The sequence below is a fragment of the Anopheles arabiensis genome, chromosome 2 (assembly GCF_016920715.1).
Source record: "Anopheles arabiensis isolate DONGOLA chromosome 2, AaraD3, whole genome shotgun sequence".
Classification (NCBI taxonomy): domain Eukaryota; kingdom Metazoa; phylum Arthropoda; class Insecta; order Diptera; family Culicidae; genus Anopheles; species Anopheles arabiensis.
The window spans coordinates 65,052,028-65,068,495 of NC_053517.1; the positions used below are offsets into that span (position 1 = coordinate 65,052,028).

The window sequence follows — 16,468 nt, forward strand, 5'->3', positions numbered from 1 at the left end:
CAACTATGGAAAGTGGAACTGCATCGTTTTTTGGTAAGATGGCAATATGCGATATGCAGTTCAATTGATAAATATTAATTTAGATGATTTGTTTTATTAATCATAAATCTTTATCATACAGTACATGCGTAAAAAAATTATAGATCCACTCGTTCACAACATTGCATGCCTTTATGCCTTTTGAATACCGTTTTTTTAAATCGTCTACTAGCAATAACACTCCATAGTAGCATTGTTATTTTGGTAAAATAATCTTTATCTGTAAACTTTATTTTTTCCTTTACAAGCGACTTGTGTGCTGTTCTGGTTTGGCTTTTCAGTTGTTTTTACAGCCTCATCATAGTTGATCTTTTTAAAGTTGGCTCAGGTCGGTAGATCGGGTTGACCCATGATCGAGAGGGTAGAGTATCCACATTTCTTCAGAGCAGCAACGACGAACAGCACATAGTAAACGAGTTCATATGACACAAACAAACACAATTTCGTTAAGATTTAAAGTATCTAATGTAAAGAGCTTTTGTTGATATACAGCTTCTCAGATGTTATCTGTGTACGCAGTGAGCGCTCTTGTCTGGTTTGTCGATTTGTGTATGTTCGAATAACTTTCCAGCGGATGCTGTGTTTTATCCTTCTAACGTTGTTTCGTAATAAAATAAAAATAGGAAGACGCTAATGTTAAACATAACTATACACAACAAAAAGGGATATATAAAACAGTGAACGTAAGGAAGGGCAAGAAAAAAAGGAGAAGAGCTAAGGACCAAGGAAGGGCATAGAATTTCTGCAAAACACAACACGTACACATGACCGTATTTGAACGAAACTGGATAAAATAATGAAAAGAACCAATTGGCTGCGTGCGGTGTCCAGAGTGGTAACCCACATGATCGGCCCGGCTGGAGGTTGCTAGATCGCTTGTTCCGATTTTCAGTCGTCGCATATTCTTCCAGGATTAACGACGCTTCGGCCAACTGTTAGGGCACTCTGGCGACAAGGGACAATGCTAAATTTAAGATGAAGTTTCGTTGATGGTTCGGGTAGTTTCCTGAACCAGGTAGACCTGCGATCCGGGCACGGTCGAGGTGGTGACGAACGTGCGGTGCTTGGCACGGACCAGACTCAGATTGCTCTCAGCCACATCGGCACGGTCTTCGGCAGCTTCGAGCTCTCGCTGGAAACGGCGAACCTTGGTGACACACTGCTGTGAGGATTGTTCCTGTAGAATGAGGCAGATTGAATTAGTTTACCGTATGAATGAGTGCCTAGGAAGTAAAGGGCGCATAGTAACGGTCGTCATACCTGTTCGGTTAGCTGACGCTTGTAGGCAGCGATCTTCTGGTTGGCCTTCTCCAGGGCGTCCTGCAGAATCTGAATGTTCTTCTGATCCTCCTCGATCTGAATGTACACTTCCTTGACAGAGCGTTCCTTTTTGCGGAGAATCTTGATCGTTTCGGCGTGCTTTCGTCTTTCCTCGTCCAGTTCAACTTCGATGTCGCGCAGGCGAGCTTCAAGCTTGTTGATGATGCGTCTGCTACCAGCCACGGCATTGACCTCGACTTCCTCCAGACGGACGGACAGTTGCTGTGAACATATGGCTATGTTATTGTACGCTGCCATTTCGCCGCTGCTTCTGCACCTATTAGCGTTATTCTTACCTTAACCTCAACTTCCAGCGACTTCTTGATGGCTTCAATCTTGACGATTCTTTCCTGTTCCTCGTGCAGCAGCTCGACGGTGTGCTTAAGCTCAACCTTTAAAACGGTAATGAGTTTGTCAGGATGTTAGGTTGATTGAGGTAAGAGGTTAAAGCGGTAACATACCTGAATCTTCTGGTAGCGCTCATCGCTGACACGCAGCTCACGGGTGACTTCCTCGTAGTCAACGGCCAAGGTTTGCAGTTCGGTCTCAAGCTTAGCCTTGAGCGAAGCGTAGTTGGCGTTGACAACGCTCAGCTCGTTAATACGAGTGGTGGCCTCCTCGAGAGACACCTCCACCTGACGCTTAGCACGCAGCGAAGAATCGTAGTTGATGCGGATCTCCTCCAGCTCGCCGGAGAGCGATTGGATGCGACGCTGAGCAATGCCGTACTGGTCGACAGTGGACTGCAGCTGGCGCTGGATCTCCTCGTAGTGAGCCTGCATCTCGGTCAACTGCAGCGACTGCTTCTTGATAGTCTTCTGCAGCTCGATGTTGGTGTGGTTGGCCACATCCAGCGACATCTCCAGCTCGGTGATCTGGATCTGCAGCTTCTTCTTGATGCGCTGGACCTCGCTCTTAAGCTTGGTCTCAGCCTCGACAACGCGGGCATTCAGCTGCTCGATTTCGATGCTCGTCTGCTTGCTGCGGATAAAAGCAAAAGACAGATCAAACGTGTATTGTAGAAAGTGTGAAAAGTGTGGTACTATCGCAACGCGATGATTCATTCCGTTCGGATGTGGCTTACAATTGTCCTCTGTCCTGATACCATGTACCACTTGCTTTTAGCATAGGAGATAGTTAAAAATAAAATAATACGACAACAAATGCCGTTTCTGCCGGCTCGCACTCTTTTGCTTCATCGCATAAGATGATGCTACGCAATCAACGGATTTCCCGTTGATTGAAGGTGCAGTGAATCATATATATGGTCGAGACAGAGGATGTTAGACAATACCTGTACCCGTGTTTTAATTACATGTGAAGCAGATTACTAGAAACATTGCTATTTGAGTTCAGTGAACAATGAAAAATATTTAAATTAACAATATTTTCTTGAAGTTCATATCGGATTTATCTATGCTTGAATATAAAGCATTATGCTAAATTTTACAAAGTTTTTAGGTAGTCACTCTTTGCTATAAGGAGACAGTCCGGATAAAAACGTAATTTACACCCAGCTTCCTAAAGTCGGTTGTGTTTATCATTAGACTGCAAATTACCCTATTTGTCACAATAAAATATTTGACACATTTTCCGATAGACACAGACAGTGCTTACGTTATGAATTAAGGAATGAAGCAAACAAAAAGTAAAGACATATGCACCATGACGGCTTTGGTGTCTTGCCAAACTCTCCAAATGCTCTCGTTGCGATTATTATTAGATCCCGCAGATGGACTCGAATGTAAAATAACGATGATACTCGTTGCCCCTTGATGATGTGTTGGTAAGTAGATGGAGTAAAGTGGTGTAAAATATATGTGTGATTTTAAATATAGAGTTTTTTACTATCTTCGGCAAAGGAAGAGATTGATCCACAGTTTAAAATGTGTTGTAAAAGTATGTGGAATGTATAAAAGAATATAATAAGTACATTTAAGCTACCAAGCTCTAAATCAAGGAAGTACAAAAAAAGCCTCAAAACTATTGCACAATATCTCTTCACAACAAATATTAATAATAAACGACTTTACATCGAACAGGCTGTGGTGTGATCTTTGCGGCTTTGAAGGTTTTGAAGCTGCGAACGATGTTGACGGGAGAAAAGTAAGTGTATATTTATGTAATAAATTAAGCCTTCGGTTGACACGGTGAGCGTAAGCGGTAACGTTACATAGTAGACATTCGTAATACAAATAAATAAACCCGAAGTCGCCTTGTGTTTCAATCCGCACGAAAAATCGGGAATGCCTAGACGAAAACAGTTCAAGGTAAGGTATAAACAGGCCCGGGTGTCAGGGGTTGCAGCAAATCCCACAAATAACATTTTTCGTACACTCGGAACGAAGGAATGCAAAACCAGTACAAAAAAAACCCTGGTATCTATAGACTGCAAAGAAAAAATGGACGATCTTGTGTGGACGTTCGTTTGTTCGTTCGTCAGACTTCTGACATCTGCGAGTCTAATACTGCACGAGCACTTTGCCTTTAGACCTCATGAACAAAGCGACAAGTGTTAGTGTATATATATATATATCTATAACCTCGAAATCATTAAACTGACCATTCTGCATGATATTTATAAGCAGTTTTGTTTCATTGTGGATGTGACTTTTTTTTTAAATATCTCTCGTAACGGGGTGTGTGAACTTGATGAATGGTGTAGCTTTGTAGAATCGATATGGTATGGGTAACGATGTAAAAGAGGAAAGTCGACTCGTAAGATATATAAATTTGCACAGGAAAGGTCAGCCATAGACGCACGCCCGTGGTACAGTAGAGTGATGGTACGAAATATTTGCATAACTGTAAGTATGTCACACGAGAAAACACTCACATTCGAGGTCATTGCAAATCAGACCAAGTCTTCTGATGGATGCATTATAGCAGTGAGACCGATTTTAGGCAGACGTTAAAAAAAGATATAGAGGACGATGAAAGATATAGAAAGATGCAGAAACGTCAAGAACTTGGACATTGGTAAGATTGCAGAAACTCGTTACGTTACCTTGGTTGGCAGGGAGATAGATTTTCTGGAGCTCGACAGCAAACAACACAGTAAAAGAAATCGCAACGCAATTAAAAGAACTAGAGATAGAGCACGTATGTGTGTGTGTGTTTTGGTATTGAAGGGCAATAGTAGGGCAAGACAAGACCACAATAATAATCAATCATATGTTATTTGGCTGAACTCAGCCTTGAACTAGATGTGTCAAAATAGGCAAGCTGTCGCCAATATTGATAAGAACCGTTTTAGGTAGTGAGTAATAGTAGCACAGAACAGCAGATCAACATTTTGGGAAGGTGTCTATGACCTATACAGGATGCTCGGGAAAAGGCATGGCTATTGGATGGATGGTGAATGTCACGGTAGTAATTCACCTGGTGTCGTGCAGGAATTCCTGTGTCTTGACGGCAAAGTTCTTAATCTCCCGGCGCACATTATCGACGGAGGTGTGGACAGCCTTGTACTGAGTGGAGGCTTCCTCGGCAGCCTGGCTAACGTCGACGGTGCTAGTCGATCGCTTGACAATGTAGCGTACCTCGCTGTTGGCACGGCTACCCACCGCCTGGCGTGACACAGACGAGCTGAACCGGCTGCTGATTTGGTTCAGGGAACGTTCCTCCGACTCGCGAGTCCGGCGCGACTCGTTCAGCAAGATGTTCTTGATCTGATCGGCCGATTTTCCCTTGATCGCTTTCTTTAGCTCCGGCGAGAGATCCGAGTCCGAGTCCTTAAGGTTACCGTAAAAATGAGTGCGCTTAGTCAGTGCCATCCTGTCACGTTTGTCGTCGGCTGCGTGCTGTGCGTTCCGTACGGCTACTTTCCGATTGTAACGATCGATCACACTGTCCGCGGGTACGTGCTTCTTGAGCCTAGCTGCGTCGGCAGTCGCGGTCACACTGAGTACTGAGCGCTTTATATCGAATCGGTAATCGGGTAGGTAGCGTTCCGCCGTGCCAACTGCTGCCTCCGACAGTCGGACAACCTCCCGGTCGGAGTACGGTCGGAAGTGAAAGTACCCTGTGTGATAGCGGTTTAGACCGCGCTCCTCGGTGTAGGGCAGGTACGGGCAGCGCGGATCGGGTAGAGGGGACTGCTCGGCACTCGCACTCTTCGTATCGAGATAGTCGATCATGGGTTGGTAGTAGTGCATCGCATGTCCGTAGTTGTTTTGGTAGATCTGAGTGGGGATGAGCCTCTCGCGTCTTTCGCACCGGTTGTCCAACGCAAACAGTGGTGCCATCTAGATCGCGCCTGTATCACTCAATGCCGTAAAGAAAGTGTGAGCGAGAACGAAGAAGGAAGCGCACACAACCACAAAATGTGAGAGAACTGCGAATACCTCAACTGGTGTGCACGGCAACCAATAGAACTCCCAGTATTGCGATGGCTTTAAAGCTGGCACAAATACACACGTCCCGTCGTTGCTGTTAGAAAGAGTCGCTACTTATTTTCTTACTTCTTTTGCCTAATTTGTGGTATCTATTCCCTCCCCATCTATGCCCAAGTCAAAGCAACACACACACACACAAACACACGTTGCTTTTCTCTATTCCCTGTTTGCTAGTGTCTTGCTAAGAGGCTGCTTACGACAAACTGCGAACGAACAGATTCGATGCTACATCACGGGAAAGAAGAAATGTCATAAGAAAACACCAGTGATGTGACGAAAGCACCAAAAACAACATTGAGACCTTTTCGAAATAGAACAAATGATCTGATGTATTTTTAGATCATGATAAAGGACAATGAAATGCACTGATGGCAATGATTAGACGGGCGAGCGAATTACGCACTAAGGATCGTGCCTTACGGGGGAGGGGGCACTGTTTTGCTGGTTCTCAGATGTGAAAGCTATAAAAACCCCCACACACACTCATTGTACACCATGTTTGCACAAGTAACTTAATTGAGCAATTACGGCGTGTGTAACATTTTATGATGCACACGTTCTGATACCTTAACTGTCGAAAATATTAGAACGTGACTACATGCTTGTTTGTGGTACAATGAGCAAGAATGAGCGAACATATAACTGTTATTTTCCATTTCGATAAAGCTAACCAAGTTTCGAAATACCCAAAGAAATGTAATATGAAGTGTTCAGGGAGTTTTTTTTCATTTTGTAATATTTTTTTTTAGAATTAGTTTAATCTTATTGTCATTGTAAAATATGACCAGATTAGCCGTTTTCCCGTCTGATCCCGAGATACGCGGTTATGGATATCCACATAAGTCAAATTTCATGATTTTGAGCCAAAATAAACGGGTATTTTTGAATAAAATTATTACTTTTATAATTGACAACTCATTTAGCAAATTGTATTGGTTTGGTACATAAACTGTTAAATTTAGAAAACCGCGTATCTCCGAATGGACGTAGCACGTACTATTTTTTAATTTAGATTCACGTTATCACGGCTTTGGTCGTATTTTCTTACGTAGCTAGTAGTAGTTTTTTTTCTGAATAATTCGGTGCACAGCACATCTCAAACAACCATTTAACATTTCCTCCACTCTAACTAAAATATCGTGTGTCATAAGTATGCGCCATAAGACATATACCAGACGTTTCACATGACGCTTACATGATAATATGTGTCATGCTTCACGATTTTTTGTTTGTTTTTGCAGAAAGTAAAACATTACAAATCTGACACCATTTCTGGATCATCTCGTGATGTCAATTACGGTGCGATTTCGTTTGCCAAAAGCTGTTACTATAAAATCACATTTTATTGGTTCACTATATTTTTGGTAACACTTCACCACTTCACAAGTGGAAATTACTCTCATCAAAACAGGAAGGGTATGAGTTGATTATGATGTTTACCAAAAATACGAATTGCTTTAACAATCAAATGAAATCTTATAATAGGTTAAAACGTACTAATTGAGATTTTTCAAATGAAAGTTTCTGATACCAACAATAGCACAAATGGCGAAATGAATATTTCAAATAAAACAGAACAATTGTTTATTGATCACTGAACTGGTCTTCACCTTGGCTATTTGGCGACTGAAAGTAAGGTCAGTGGCAGCAGCTTAGAATGTGAAAACCGTCGCGATAGCGAAATCAATCGAATGAACACGAGCGAAAGTGCTCGGTCAATGATGAGGTAACGAAACAAGCATCATTAGAATGATCAGCTTACTCGATACAGCGTTTGTGGTAATCACTACTAGGCGCTAGAGCGTTCACCACACCCGTCAAGTTTATTTCACTTTCAGGAGCACTTTCAAGAGCCGTATGGTACCGCCATCCAAGAACAAGCTGATTATCGAATGCAGGAAGCAAAGAAAACGTGCACGAGTATGAGATATTTTCGTATACAACTCGTGCTAGCCGTGCTCAGTGGTGGATCGATTGACTTTCTTTGGTTGCGGTCAACAAACTGCAGTTAATGCGTTCTAGGAAGAGGTGACGACGATTGTTTGATTTTAAAGAACGGTTATTTAAAGGTCGTTGCAGTAAGTGGCACAAAATAATGGATTGCAGAAAGTGGCACACACGCTTAGCGAAAATGGATGCTGAGCTTGCGCTATCTGATGTAAAGTTTATAACTAGCAAAATCAGTTGCATGTTTGATGAATGTTGTTCGAGCACATGAGTTAGCGTACACACTTCTTGTTGGCTTAAAAATAATTTGAACAAAATTAATAGTTGCACTGGAACGCAGATGGAGGCGCCTGGTAGTTCAAAGTACAAAGAGGCGTAAAAACCAGCGATCTTGTTGTACGTCTCGTATCTAATGCTCGTAACAGAGCCAAGTAATGGTTGTATTTTTGTGATCAGCTATAAGCATATATGCTTGACCTCAAAACCTTTTACAGGCGATGATACCATACGGTTCCTGATTGTTTAGAACAACTGTTTAATTCGTTTATATACCAAAGCACGCGAGACTCCGGTAGGTCGAAGTATAGTGGCCGCTATGGTGAGATCGAGTTGGCACTTGTTGGCACATTTAGAGACTAACGTCATCGAATGCAATGTGACATTTGATATTGCTAGCGTAACATTAAACACCGCCCGTACTTACCGAATGACTTCAATCTCTTCGTCCTTCTCCAATAGGCGACGCTCAGTGTCATGACGGAACTGGCCATACTCAGCCGAAAGGGCCTGAGCACGTTTCTCCTCTGCTTTGCGTCCCTGTAAATACGAAAAGATGTAAGATAATTTAAAAATAATTTTAGTTTCCAATCGAAATAGTTATTTAGCACACTTACCGCTTCGGCTTCCTTGTAGGCGGCCGTGAGCTCCTCACGCTCATTCTCCAGACGACGCAGCTCGACTTCATACTCGTGAAGACGGCGCGTCAATTCGGTGACGGTGCTGCGTGACTCGTGCAGCTCGTTCTGCAGCTTGTTGTTGTCGCGTCCCAGCTGATCCTTCTGCTCGCGAGTCTTGTCCAGCTCGTGAGACAGGCGCTGGAAATCGGCAGTTCTCTGGCGCAGATCGCGCTGCGACGCATCGTACAGAGCGATCGTTTCCTCCAGGCGGGTCTTGATTTCGATGTTGGTCTTCTCGAGGATCTCGATGCGCTTCGTGTACTCGCGGATACCGTTGTTGGCCTTTTCCAGGTCAATGATCAGCACTTCGATCTCGCTGGTCAATCGGCTCTTTTCCTTCTCCAGCTTGCTCAGACGGGCCTGCAGCGACTCGATGTGCTCCTCCGACTCAGTGATGCGCACCGTGTACTTGCGGCGGATCTCTTCCACCTCCTCAGCACGGGCCATGCATTCGGCCTCGTATTTGGACTTGAAGGTACCGGCCTCACCATTTGCCTTGACGAGCTGGCGCTCCAGGTCCAGGCGAGCTTCCGACTCTTCCTCGAGCTGCAGACGAATGGACTCCAGCTCAGTCTCGACCTGGTGCAGGCTGGACTCGAGCATCGAGCGGCGACGATCATCTTCCTCCAAGCGGCGTCTAGCTTCCTCGAGCTGCGAGTTCAGCTGGGTCTTGGAGAACGAGATGCTCTCAACGCTCAGCTTAAGGTCCTGAACCGACTTGACCAAATCAATGTTCTCCTGCGACAGACGCGTCTTGTGCGAGCTGATGTCGACGATCGTACGGTTCAGCTCCTCGATACGGATGTTGAGCTCAGTGACCTGGACCTCGAGTTTCTCGATCGTCTTGATGCTGACCTGTTTGTCCTTAGAAATGCTTTCGACTTGCGACAGCAGCTCGTAGATCTCAGCCTGCAGCTTCGATTTTTCTTTCTCGACTCTAGAAAAGCGAACGATAGAAGGGATCAGCCATTACATTAATCCATCCAGCGTGTTACAGTGTAGAGATAGAGAGGTTATGTGTAACTACGCAAGGTGCGAAAAAACAACAGGTGATCCAAATTAGTGTGGGAGATGAATTTTCAAGCTACACTTCGGTCCCGCCGTACAGTGTGGAACGATCAACGCAAAGACCGTGCGCTAGCCGACATATTTGGCCCGCAGAAATGAGCAGCACATCCCGGTCTTAAAATAGATCGCCAGCCTCGAAACCTGTCATGTCATCTGCCCAGGTTTTACGTCGCTCGCTGTGTCTCGCGAAGCGCTCGTTGGCGGTCTTGGGACGCATCGGTCTGTTTACATACCGCTGGGGAATGATGATTGCACCGAATCACCACCGTCTACGTCCTGGGCAGTCGGCGGTATGAAATTCATTTCTCTACACGCGCACCATCGGAGTATCGCAACCGTAAAAGTGAGTGAGAAAACCCATATGGAACATGGGCGGTCGCGCATTAGCGGTAGGCAGTTATGTGATCGCGCTTCGAAAATACCGGCAGCAGCCGCAGAAGCGCATTGAAACGTGTGGTGTGACGTGCGCAAAGAGTTACGAAAAAAGGTCGGTCCGAGAACGGCCCGGAATGCGTGGCGAGGGTTGGCGAATGAGATGACGAATCGTAACTTAATCATCACCCGCACAGTGGCCACTCGGAGGAGGAATGAGTGGGTGTTATTTGAAAAGGAGTGCGATAGAGATGGACACAACGATTATTGATTGTATGGTGTTTATGTTAGTGTTACAGCGAGGGAAATAAAATGAAAAGGATAGTTTACCGCTGCTTCGACTTGGTCAGAGCCTCAAGCTGTTCGTTGAAATCGCTGACAATTTCCTGGTGCTTGCGCTTCAGGATGTGAGCAGTCTCCTCAGATTCTAGGTGCACATCCTCCAGCAGCTTACGCAGCTTGGTCAGCTCGACGTCACGCTTGCGATTGATCTCCAGCTTTAATAAAAATCGACGCCAAAAGAGAACGAAAATGTTTTCAATGCGAATGCTCATTATGTTAGTATTGTGGTTTGTTGTTACCTGTCCCTCAGCACCACCCTCAGCTTCTTCGAGACGCTCAGACAACTGAATCACCTGTACGCTGAGATCGGCTTTCTCACGTTCGATCTAGTTTGAAGAAAGAAATAATCGAATAAACTTTGTTGATTAGGATTGTATTTCCTAAAGCAAACAAGAACAATAATAAGATATATTGAAAGAGAGTCGAATTTTTATAACTTACACTAATAAGGTTTAACTGAGTTTTCAAACATTATTTTTATTGAGTGTATTTGAAAAGACATACTATAAAATACGAAGGAAGGTAAGGTGTCAAAAAGGTACAAAAACACATCGTGATATCGTGCAATTTCTGTTTTTAAGAAAATAGTTTCCACAATATTTTGTTCCAACAAGATACAAGAGTTTTCCTTTTCCATTGCTCCAAAAAATAATGCAATACCGATGCAATACGATGTCATAACACTGGTTAAAAAGTTCGTATGCATCCTATCCGGAGATGGTCGGCAAAATTCACTTTTAGAAAGAAAGAAAGGAAAAAAAATCCGGTAATATTTTGCAACCCGGCGCTCGGCGCAGGAACCAAAAGCAGGTAAGCTGCGCCAAACGTTGGAAGACGGTTTATTTTTAGCAGCCCGCACATAGGTGTTCAGCACTGTGTGCATTTCGGAAGCAACGAGGCCACATCCTACGCAATGAGACACGCATATGTAGTGCAGATTGGCAACGATATGAGGAAGAAGTTGAATGTGTGTGAATGTTAAAATTATTGTCTTGGAAAATCATTGGAATTGGCATAATATTTCATACTTAATTGCATGAGTGTTCTTCGCATTGAGGAAAAAAAAATATTCCCAAACAACAGATCATAAGTTGGTCTACAAAAACGAAGCAACATCGTAAACGATAAAAAAACCGTGATTCTTGATTTTTTTTAGCGGCACACGTCTCGGTAGAAAGAAGATTTTTATTGTCGGCGATTTTTTTAATTGCCAAAAAAAAACACGATGAGCCTGATTCATGTACTCTATTCATCGCCTATCTCTTGGGGGGAGATCTACAATTATGTGCAGCATGGCACACGCGCGGCTCGCGGTCTCTAACGCGTTGCCCTCTGTGGAATGCGCCGACGGAGACATTGCGAGAGAAGCTACCAAAAGCATTGCAGTAGAGTTTAGCAGATGGCTTACAGAGAAGTGTTACTTCAAGATCTTGGCAGTAAGTAACAGCACTACGGTAACGCACTTTGCCTTATCAAAGAGGCTGTGTAAGGGCAAATGATCAAAGATTACGATTACGGCTAAGTAGTACAGTAGTAGTAGAGCTGTAATCCAAGTTCAGCAATGCAATGAAACGAACGGCTCTGGGTGCTGGGAAAACTATTTTCGAAAGGCCAATATTCTCTTTTGCCGTTTTCGGTCGATAAACGTACACCACTCACAGCGCAGAGGAGACACAAACACACGCATGTGTGCACGTTCTAGCGATCTAAAACCACCTTCTCCGTACGATCGCAGGAGCGGGGGCTATTTTTAGTGCTCGAGGGAAAACCATCTCGCATTGAACGGCGATAGTAGGTTGTTCGGTGTTCGCAAACAGTTGGTCGACCTGAGCGGTGGAGGAAACTAGCAACAAGAACCAGCACGAAACCTTGTCCCGGTCTAAGGAACGAGGAACAATCCTCACTTCGAAGGTGTGATGCTTCAGCGCTGTGGGATGATGTAATTGCTTCGCCACTTGAAGACGCTTGCAGGCCCATGCCAATCAACGTGTCGGGCCAAATCGACAAGACACCAAGGTTAGCGGTATTGTGTAGGAGTACAGAAAGGCATACGCATCACGGCACTTCAAATGAGATGTATTCAAGTGACAGGTCGTATTTGCAAAAAAAAAAACGGATGGACATGAGACTCCTACGCTACGAGGTGTAAAGCATAATATTTGTGAGCTGCCGCTGGCCACTGATGGTCACTGCCGGAAGTGCGATTGACGTGTGAAAAGAGAGTAGGTCGCTTTAAATGGGTATAGTAGATCGATATAAATGGATTGATCGTTAGCTATTGTTTTTAAAATCAAGGCATTGTCTTTCGAAAAAAATGTCTGAGGTAATACTAATAAAAGCAAGATAGGAATTTAGAATGATGATTACTTCAAACTACTACCCGCATTGTAACAAAATTAATCACTATTCTCGAAAAAACGCACGTGTAAACGATACCAACTCATTTATACGATTTAACCTATGAATAACGATGAATCAGCATAGCTTCGCGGGTGGATCGGATACAAAAAATCGTCTCACAATGTTTTGCGCGATATTTTTAGAACAGATCGTTAAAGTTTTTTTTTCTTTAAAATGAAAACATAACTTACCCTCTGGCGAAGGCCACGTTCCGACTCCAAGTCTTCCTGCAGGAGACGGATCTTGTCCTGAAATCAGTAGAAAATCGTTGAATGTTTGAGCGTGGCTTATTAGCGCATTGTTGCCAATCGGTAATGCACGCAAGTAAGAAGAGGAATTCAGCAGGAACCTATCCACCATTGGACACTCCACACATACACATACACACACAAACACACGCACATATACATTCCTTTGTCCGGAGGGATGAAAACGTGTCTAAAACTATCTCGCACTACACATGTACACCACTAAGCTGAGATATCCTTTTTTTAAGGAAGGTTATTATAACGCCTTTACAACAATCTTCAGTTCTCAACATGCACTTCAGCTGTGTGTTCAGGAGCACTTGAATAACGTCAACTAACATTCACCAATAGGCACTTTCGTGGCACGGTCTAGCAATGGCAGCATTTTGGTTAAGGACTTTTTAATGGGTGCTGGAATTGCGCTTTGCTGTATTTTTTTCTTTTAAATTTCGTAACACTAGGCACTTTACCGATCATGTTAGCAGTACTAGCAGTGGTAGCAGGCAATCAAGAGCGCTAGCAGTAGAGGCTTCGGCATTTTTCATTTTCACATATATCACCATGACGCGAGAATGTTCTTGAACATACTTCCGGCTCTCCGAAAAGCATTCACTATTACCAATGAAAGTACTTAGTCGAGGATGTGTTAAGTAGATTATGGAATGCATATGGAATGTGGTAGTGTGGTAGTAGTTTTTGGTAATGAGAAGCAAACTGTGAATGCATTGTAAATGTGTTTAGTTTGAATTGCGACCTAATGCAAAACTCTCTGTGTGAATGTTCTGTGAATAAACGCTAATGTAATGTATTGCTAAATAGATAAAATCACTGGTCTTAGCTTAAGATTTGTTCTTCAAGGTGTACGTATCGCTGAACACGAGTATGAGTGTGTGCTTGTGTAGATTTGTCCAGTGTATCAGGTGAAGTTCCAGCCGTAGTTCCTTTCGTTCCTTGCGCACCACACTGCTCGTTCGGGAATGTTGTGACCCGAAAAACTCACCTCCAGTCGGGACAGAGCGCTCAGGTCAGCACTGTACTCGATGCTGACATCGGCGGTACCACCTCCAGTCGAACGGTAGGTGTACTTGGACGTTTTAGTGGTAACGGCGGACGAAGACATATTGCTCGTCTTTTGTGCGTGAACACGGATTTACACTAGCCTGCGGGCGTTGGGAAATATGCGCCTGGAACACACGAATGTAACCGACGCTACGGCGCACGGAAGGTTTACACTCGTTCGATCGTTTTCGAGAGAGACAGAGAAGGGAAAAACACACACGAGAACAGGTCCCCCACCAGGCAGAGTCAAACCAGGATCAATCCACCCTGAACACCGATTGAACCGACTGTCAGAAGCACACTAGGTGCCGTGGTTTTCATAAATGCCGGAGCAAGTTTGGTGATCTACTAACCGGCCACCGGGTTTCCCGAGCAGTGTTCGGCTTACGCATCCGTGCAAGCGCGCCTGTGTGCGTGAGTCTTCATTTTTCTGAAAGCGGATTCAACCCATTTCGCATTTCCATCCGATCCGGCATGCCGATGCAGCAGGGCGTTTGCGCAGATTGGCGCTCCTGCTGTGTGATAGATGATCGTGTATGTGTTGATGTGCCTGGTTGCGGCTGGCTTGTTGCTCGATGTGTTTGTAGTGGTACTGGCCACGCTAACTCACACGGCTGCACCACAACCACCGGCTGAGGGACCCAAGTTGGAGGGAAACTATTCAATGCAATGGTACCGCCGTGGCAAGAGTCGAGCGAGCGAGTCTCCATACGAATTGGTTGGATCTTGATCGTACTCCCGGCGCACACCATGATCCGTATTGCGCACGCATCAAACCGTGCCGTTCGCGTTAGTCAGGTGTGTTAAAATTAGCACGGGCACGGATTGTTTTATTGTTTTATAAATACTCACGGTTTACTCATATTTTGTCCCTCCCGGCAGTCACTCCCGATCGCGCTGTTCGGTGCCAGAAGCTGAGATTATTCGAGCCGTTCACATTCATGCTCGGCACAGGTCCGATGGCGTCATTCGTCGGGAGGAATGTTCATCCTCGTTCCTACCGCTGCGTTGCCATCCTCCGGCTTCGGCTCCGGCTCATGTCGCGGATGTTGTTTTTTCCCGACCATTCGCTCCAGTGCACGGTTACTAGTTTCCCAATACATCTAAGCCGAGCCGAAGGTGTGTTGGTATCGCAAAATTGTGTGTTGGAAAACGGCTGTGCGTGTTGCAAATGGCGGAAGAATGAATTTCGTGTCCGCTAGCCGTATCGACGAGTCGAGAAAAAGTTACAAATTTCCACCACCAGTCTACCGTGATGATCATGCGTTGGGTACGATAATTATCTCACTTTTCTGCCCCATCAATGCAGTTCAAGACTCAAGGAGATAGAGAAACGCGAGCTGGTTCGTCGGAATGACTGCCGCCTCTCGGTATAACCGCTTGTATGTGTTTACGTGTATGCAAATGACAGTGCTAGAGGGCCACCGTAAGTGGGACAACAATAATATTTGAACCATTGATGAATTGAATCATGGGGATGCTTTCCTGTTGATGTTTTCCCGAGTGTCTTGAGTGTGCTGCACGCTCACACTTGTTTATTGCCCGACCTGTTGGACCTGTACACGGTTGAGTTGTATGACTAATGAGCGGGTTTATTAAATTCACCTAGCAGCGTGAGGAGGGACACACGCTCTGTGGAATGGGGACAATCATGTTCCACATTATGGGGCTATTGGAGAATTGAAATATATTATTACTAGCTTTTTATTTATTATATGTGACAAATGTAAATTTGAAGCCTTACAATCCAAAATGTTCAATGATCGTACACCGCTATTATATCAAGAGAACGCAACGCACAAATTTAAGAAGATGGACAGAATCATGTTTGTGCATATCCAAACACAACACCATATAGCACGAAATTTATGATGTGAAAATCGTACAAATACTCCAAAGAATATGCCTTTACATTGGTCTATTTTTGGCGCCCAGTAGCCATATCTATGCCCACCAAAACAAACGAAGTCAACGGAATGTTGGTTGGGGTTTGTAAAATGACGGAACCTGGCGAATGTTGGCCAGAATACCGCTGGGATTGTGTTAAGCTTGGAGATCATTTTCTTTCGTAAAGTTTCCCACAATACAGAATAGTGTTGCATGTATTGGAGGCTAGGGGAAAGGTAGCTTTGCATGATAGTTTCTAGTAAAGGATGAAAACATTGTTGCAGCTTGAAAACATTGTTGTTTTGGGAGTAGTTTGATTAATATTGCTTTGGTTGGTTTGTCAGGGGGTATGGCTCTGCGTAAGCTTGTTTTATTTAATTTTTTTAAAATTATATTCATACTAATACAAATATGCATGTGATATGCATTTAAA

General features: G+C 44.2%; 1 protein-coding gene across 1 annotated transcript; it reads right to left on the reverse strand.

The window, feature by feature from the left end:
- Positions 1-229: 229 nt before the first annotated feature.
- LOC120899653 (paramyosin, long form) lies at positions 230-14,499 on the reverse strand. Its single transcript, XM_040305732.1, has 10 exons — positions 14,090-14,499; positions 13,033-13,089; positions 10,681-10,767; positions 10,430-10,596; positions 8,597-9,596; positions 8,407-8,519; positions 1,821-2,340; positions 1,656-1,751; positions 1,300-1,581; positions 230-1,216 (listed from the first exon to the last, which is right to left on the reverse strand). Exons 1-10 carry the CDS (start codon positions 14,207-14,209, stop codon positions 1,010-1,012), a joined length of 2,649 nt encoding a protein of 882 aa, XP_040161666.1. The 5' UTR covers positions 14,210-14,499; the 3' UTR covers positions 230-1,009.
- Positions 14,500-16,468: the final 1,969 nt, after the last annotated feature.

What these genes read in the sequence shown, in the direction of transcription:
- LOC120899653 (XM_040305732.1), bottom strand. Translation starts at nt 14,209, where the DNA reads ATGTCTTCGTCCGCCGTTACCACTAAAACGTCCAAGTACACCTACCGT. An exon ending in GCGCTCTGTCCCGACTGGAG is followed by an intron (nt 13,090 to 14,089) that starts GTGAGTTTTTCG and finishes TACTGATTTCAG; the next exon opens with GACAAGATCCGTCTCCTGCA. An exon ending in AACGTGGCCTTCGCCAGAGG is followed by an intron (nt 10,768 to 13,032) that starts GTAAGTTATGTT and finishes TCTTCAAACTAG; the next exon opens with ATCGAACGTGAGAAAGCCGA.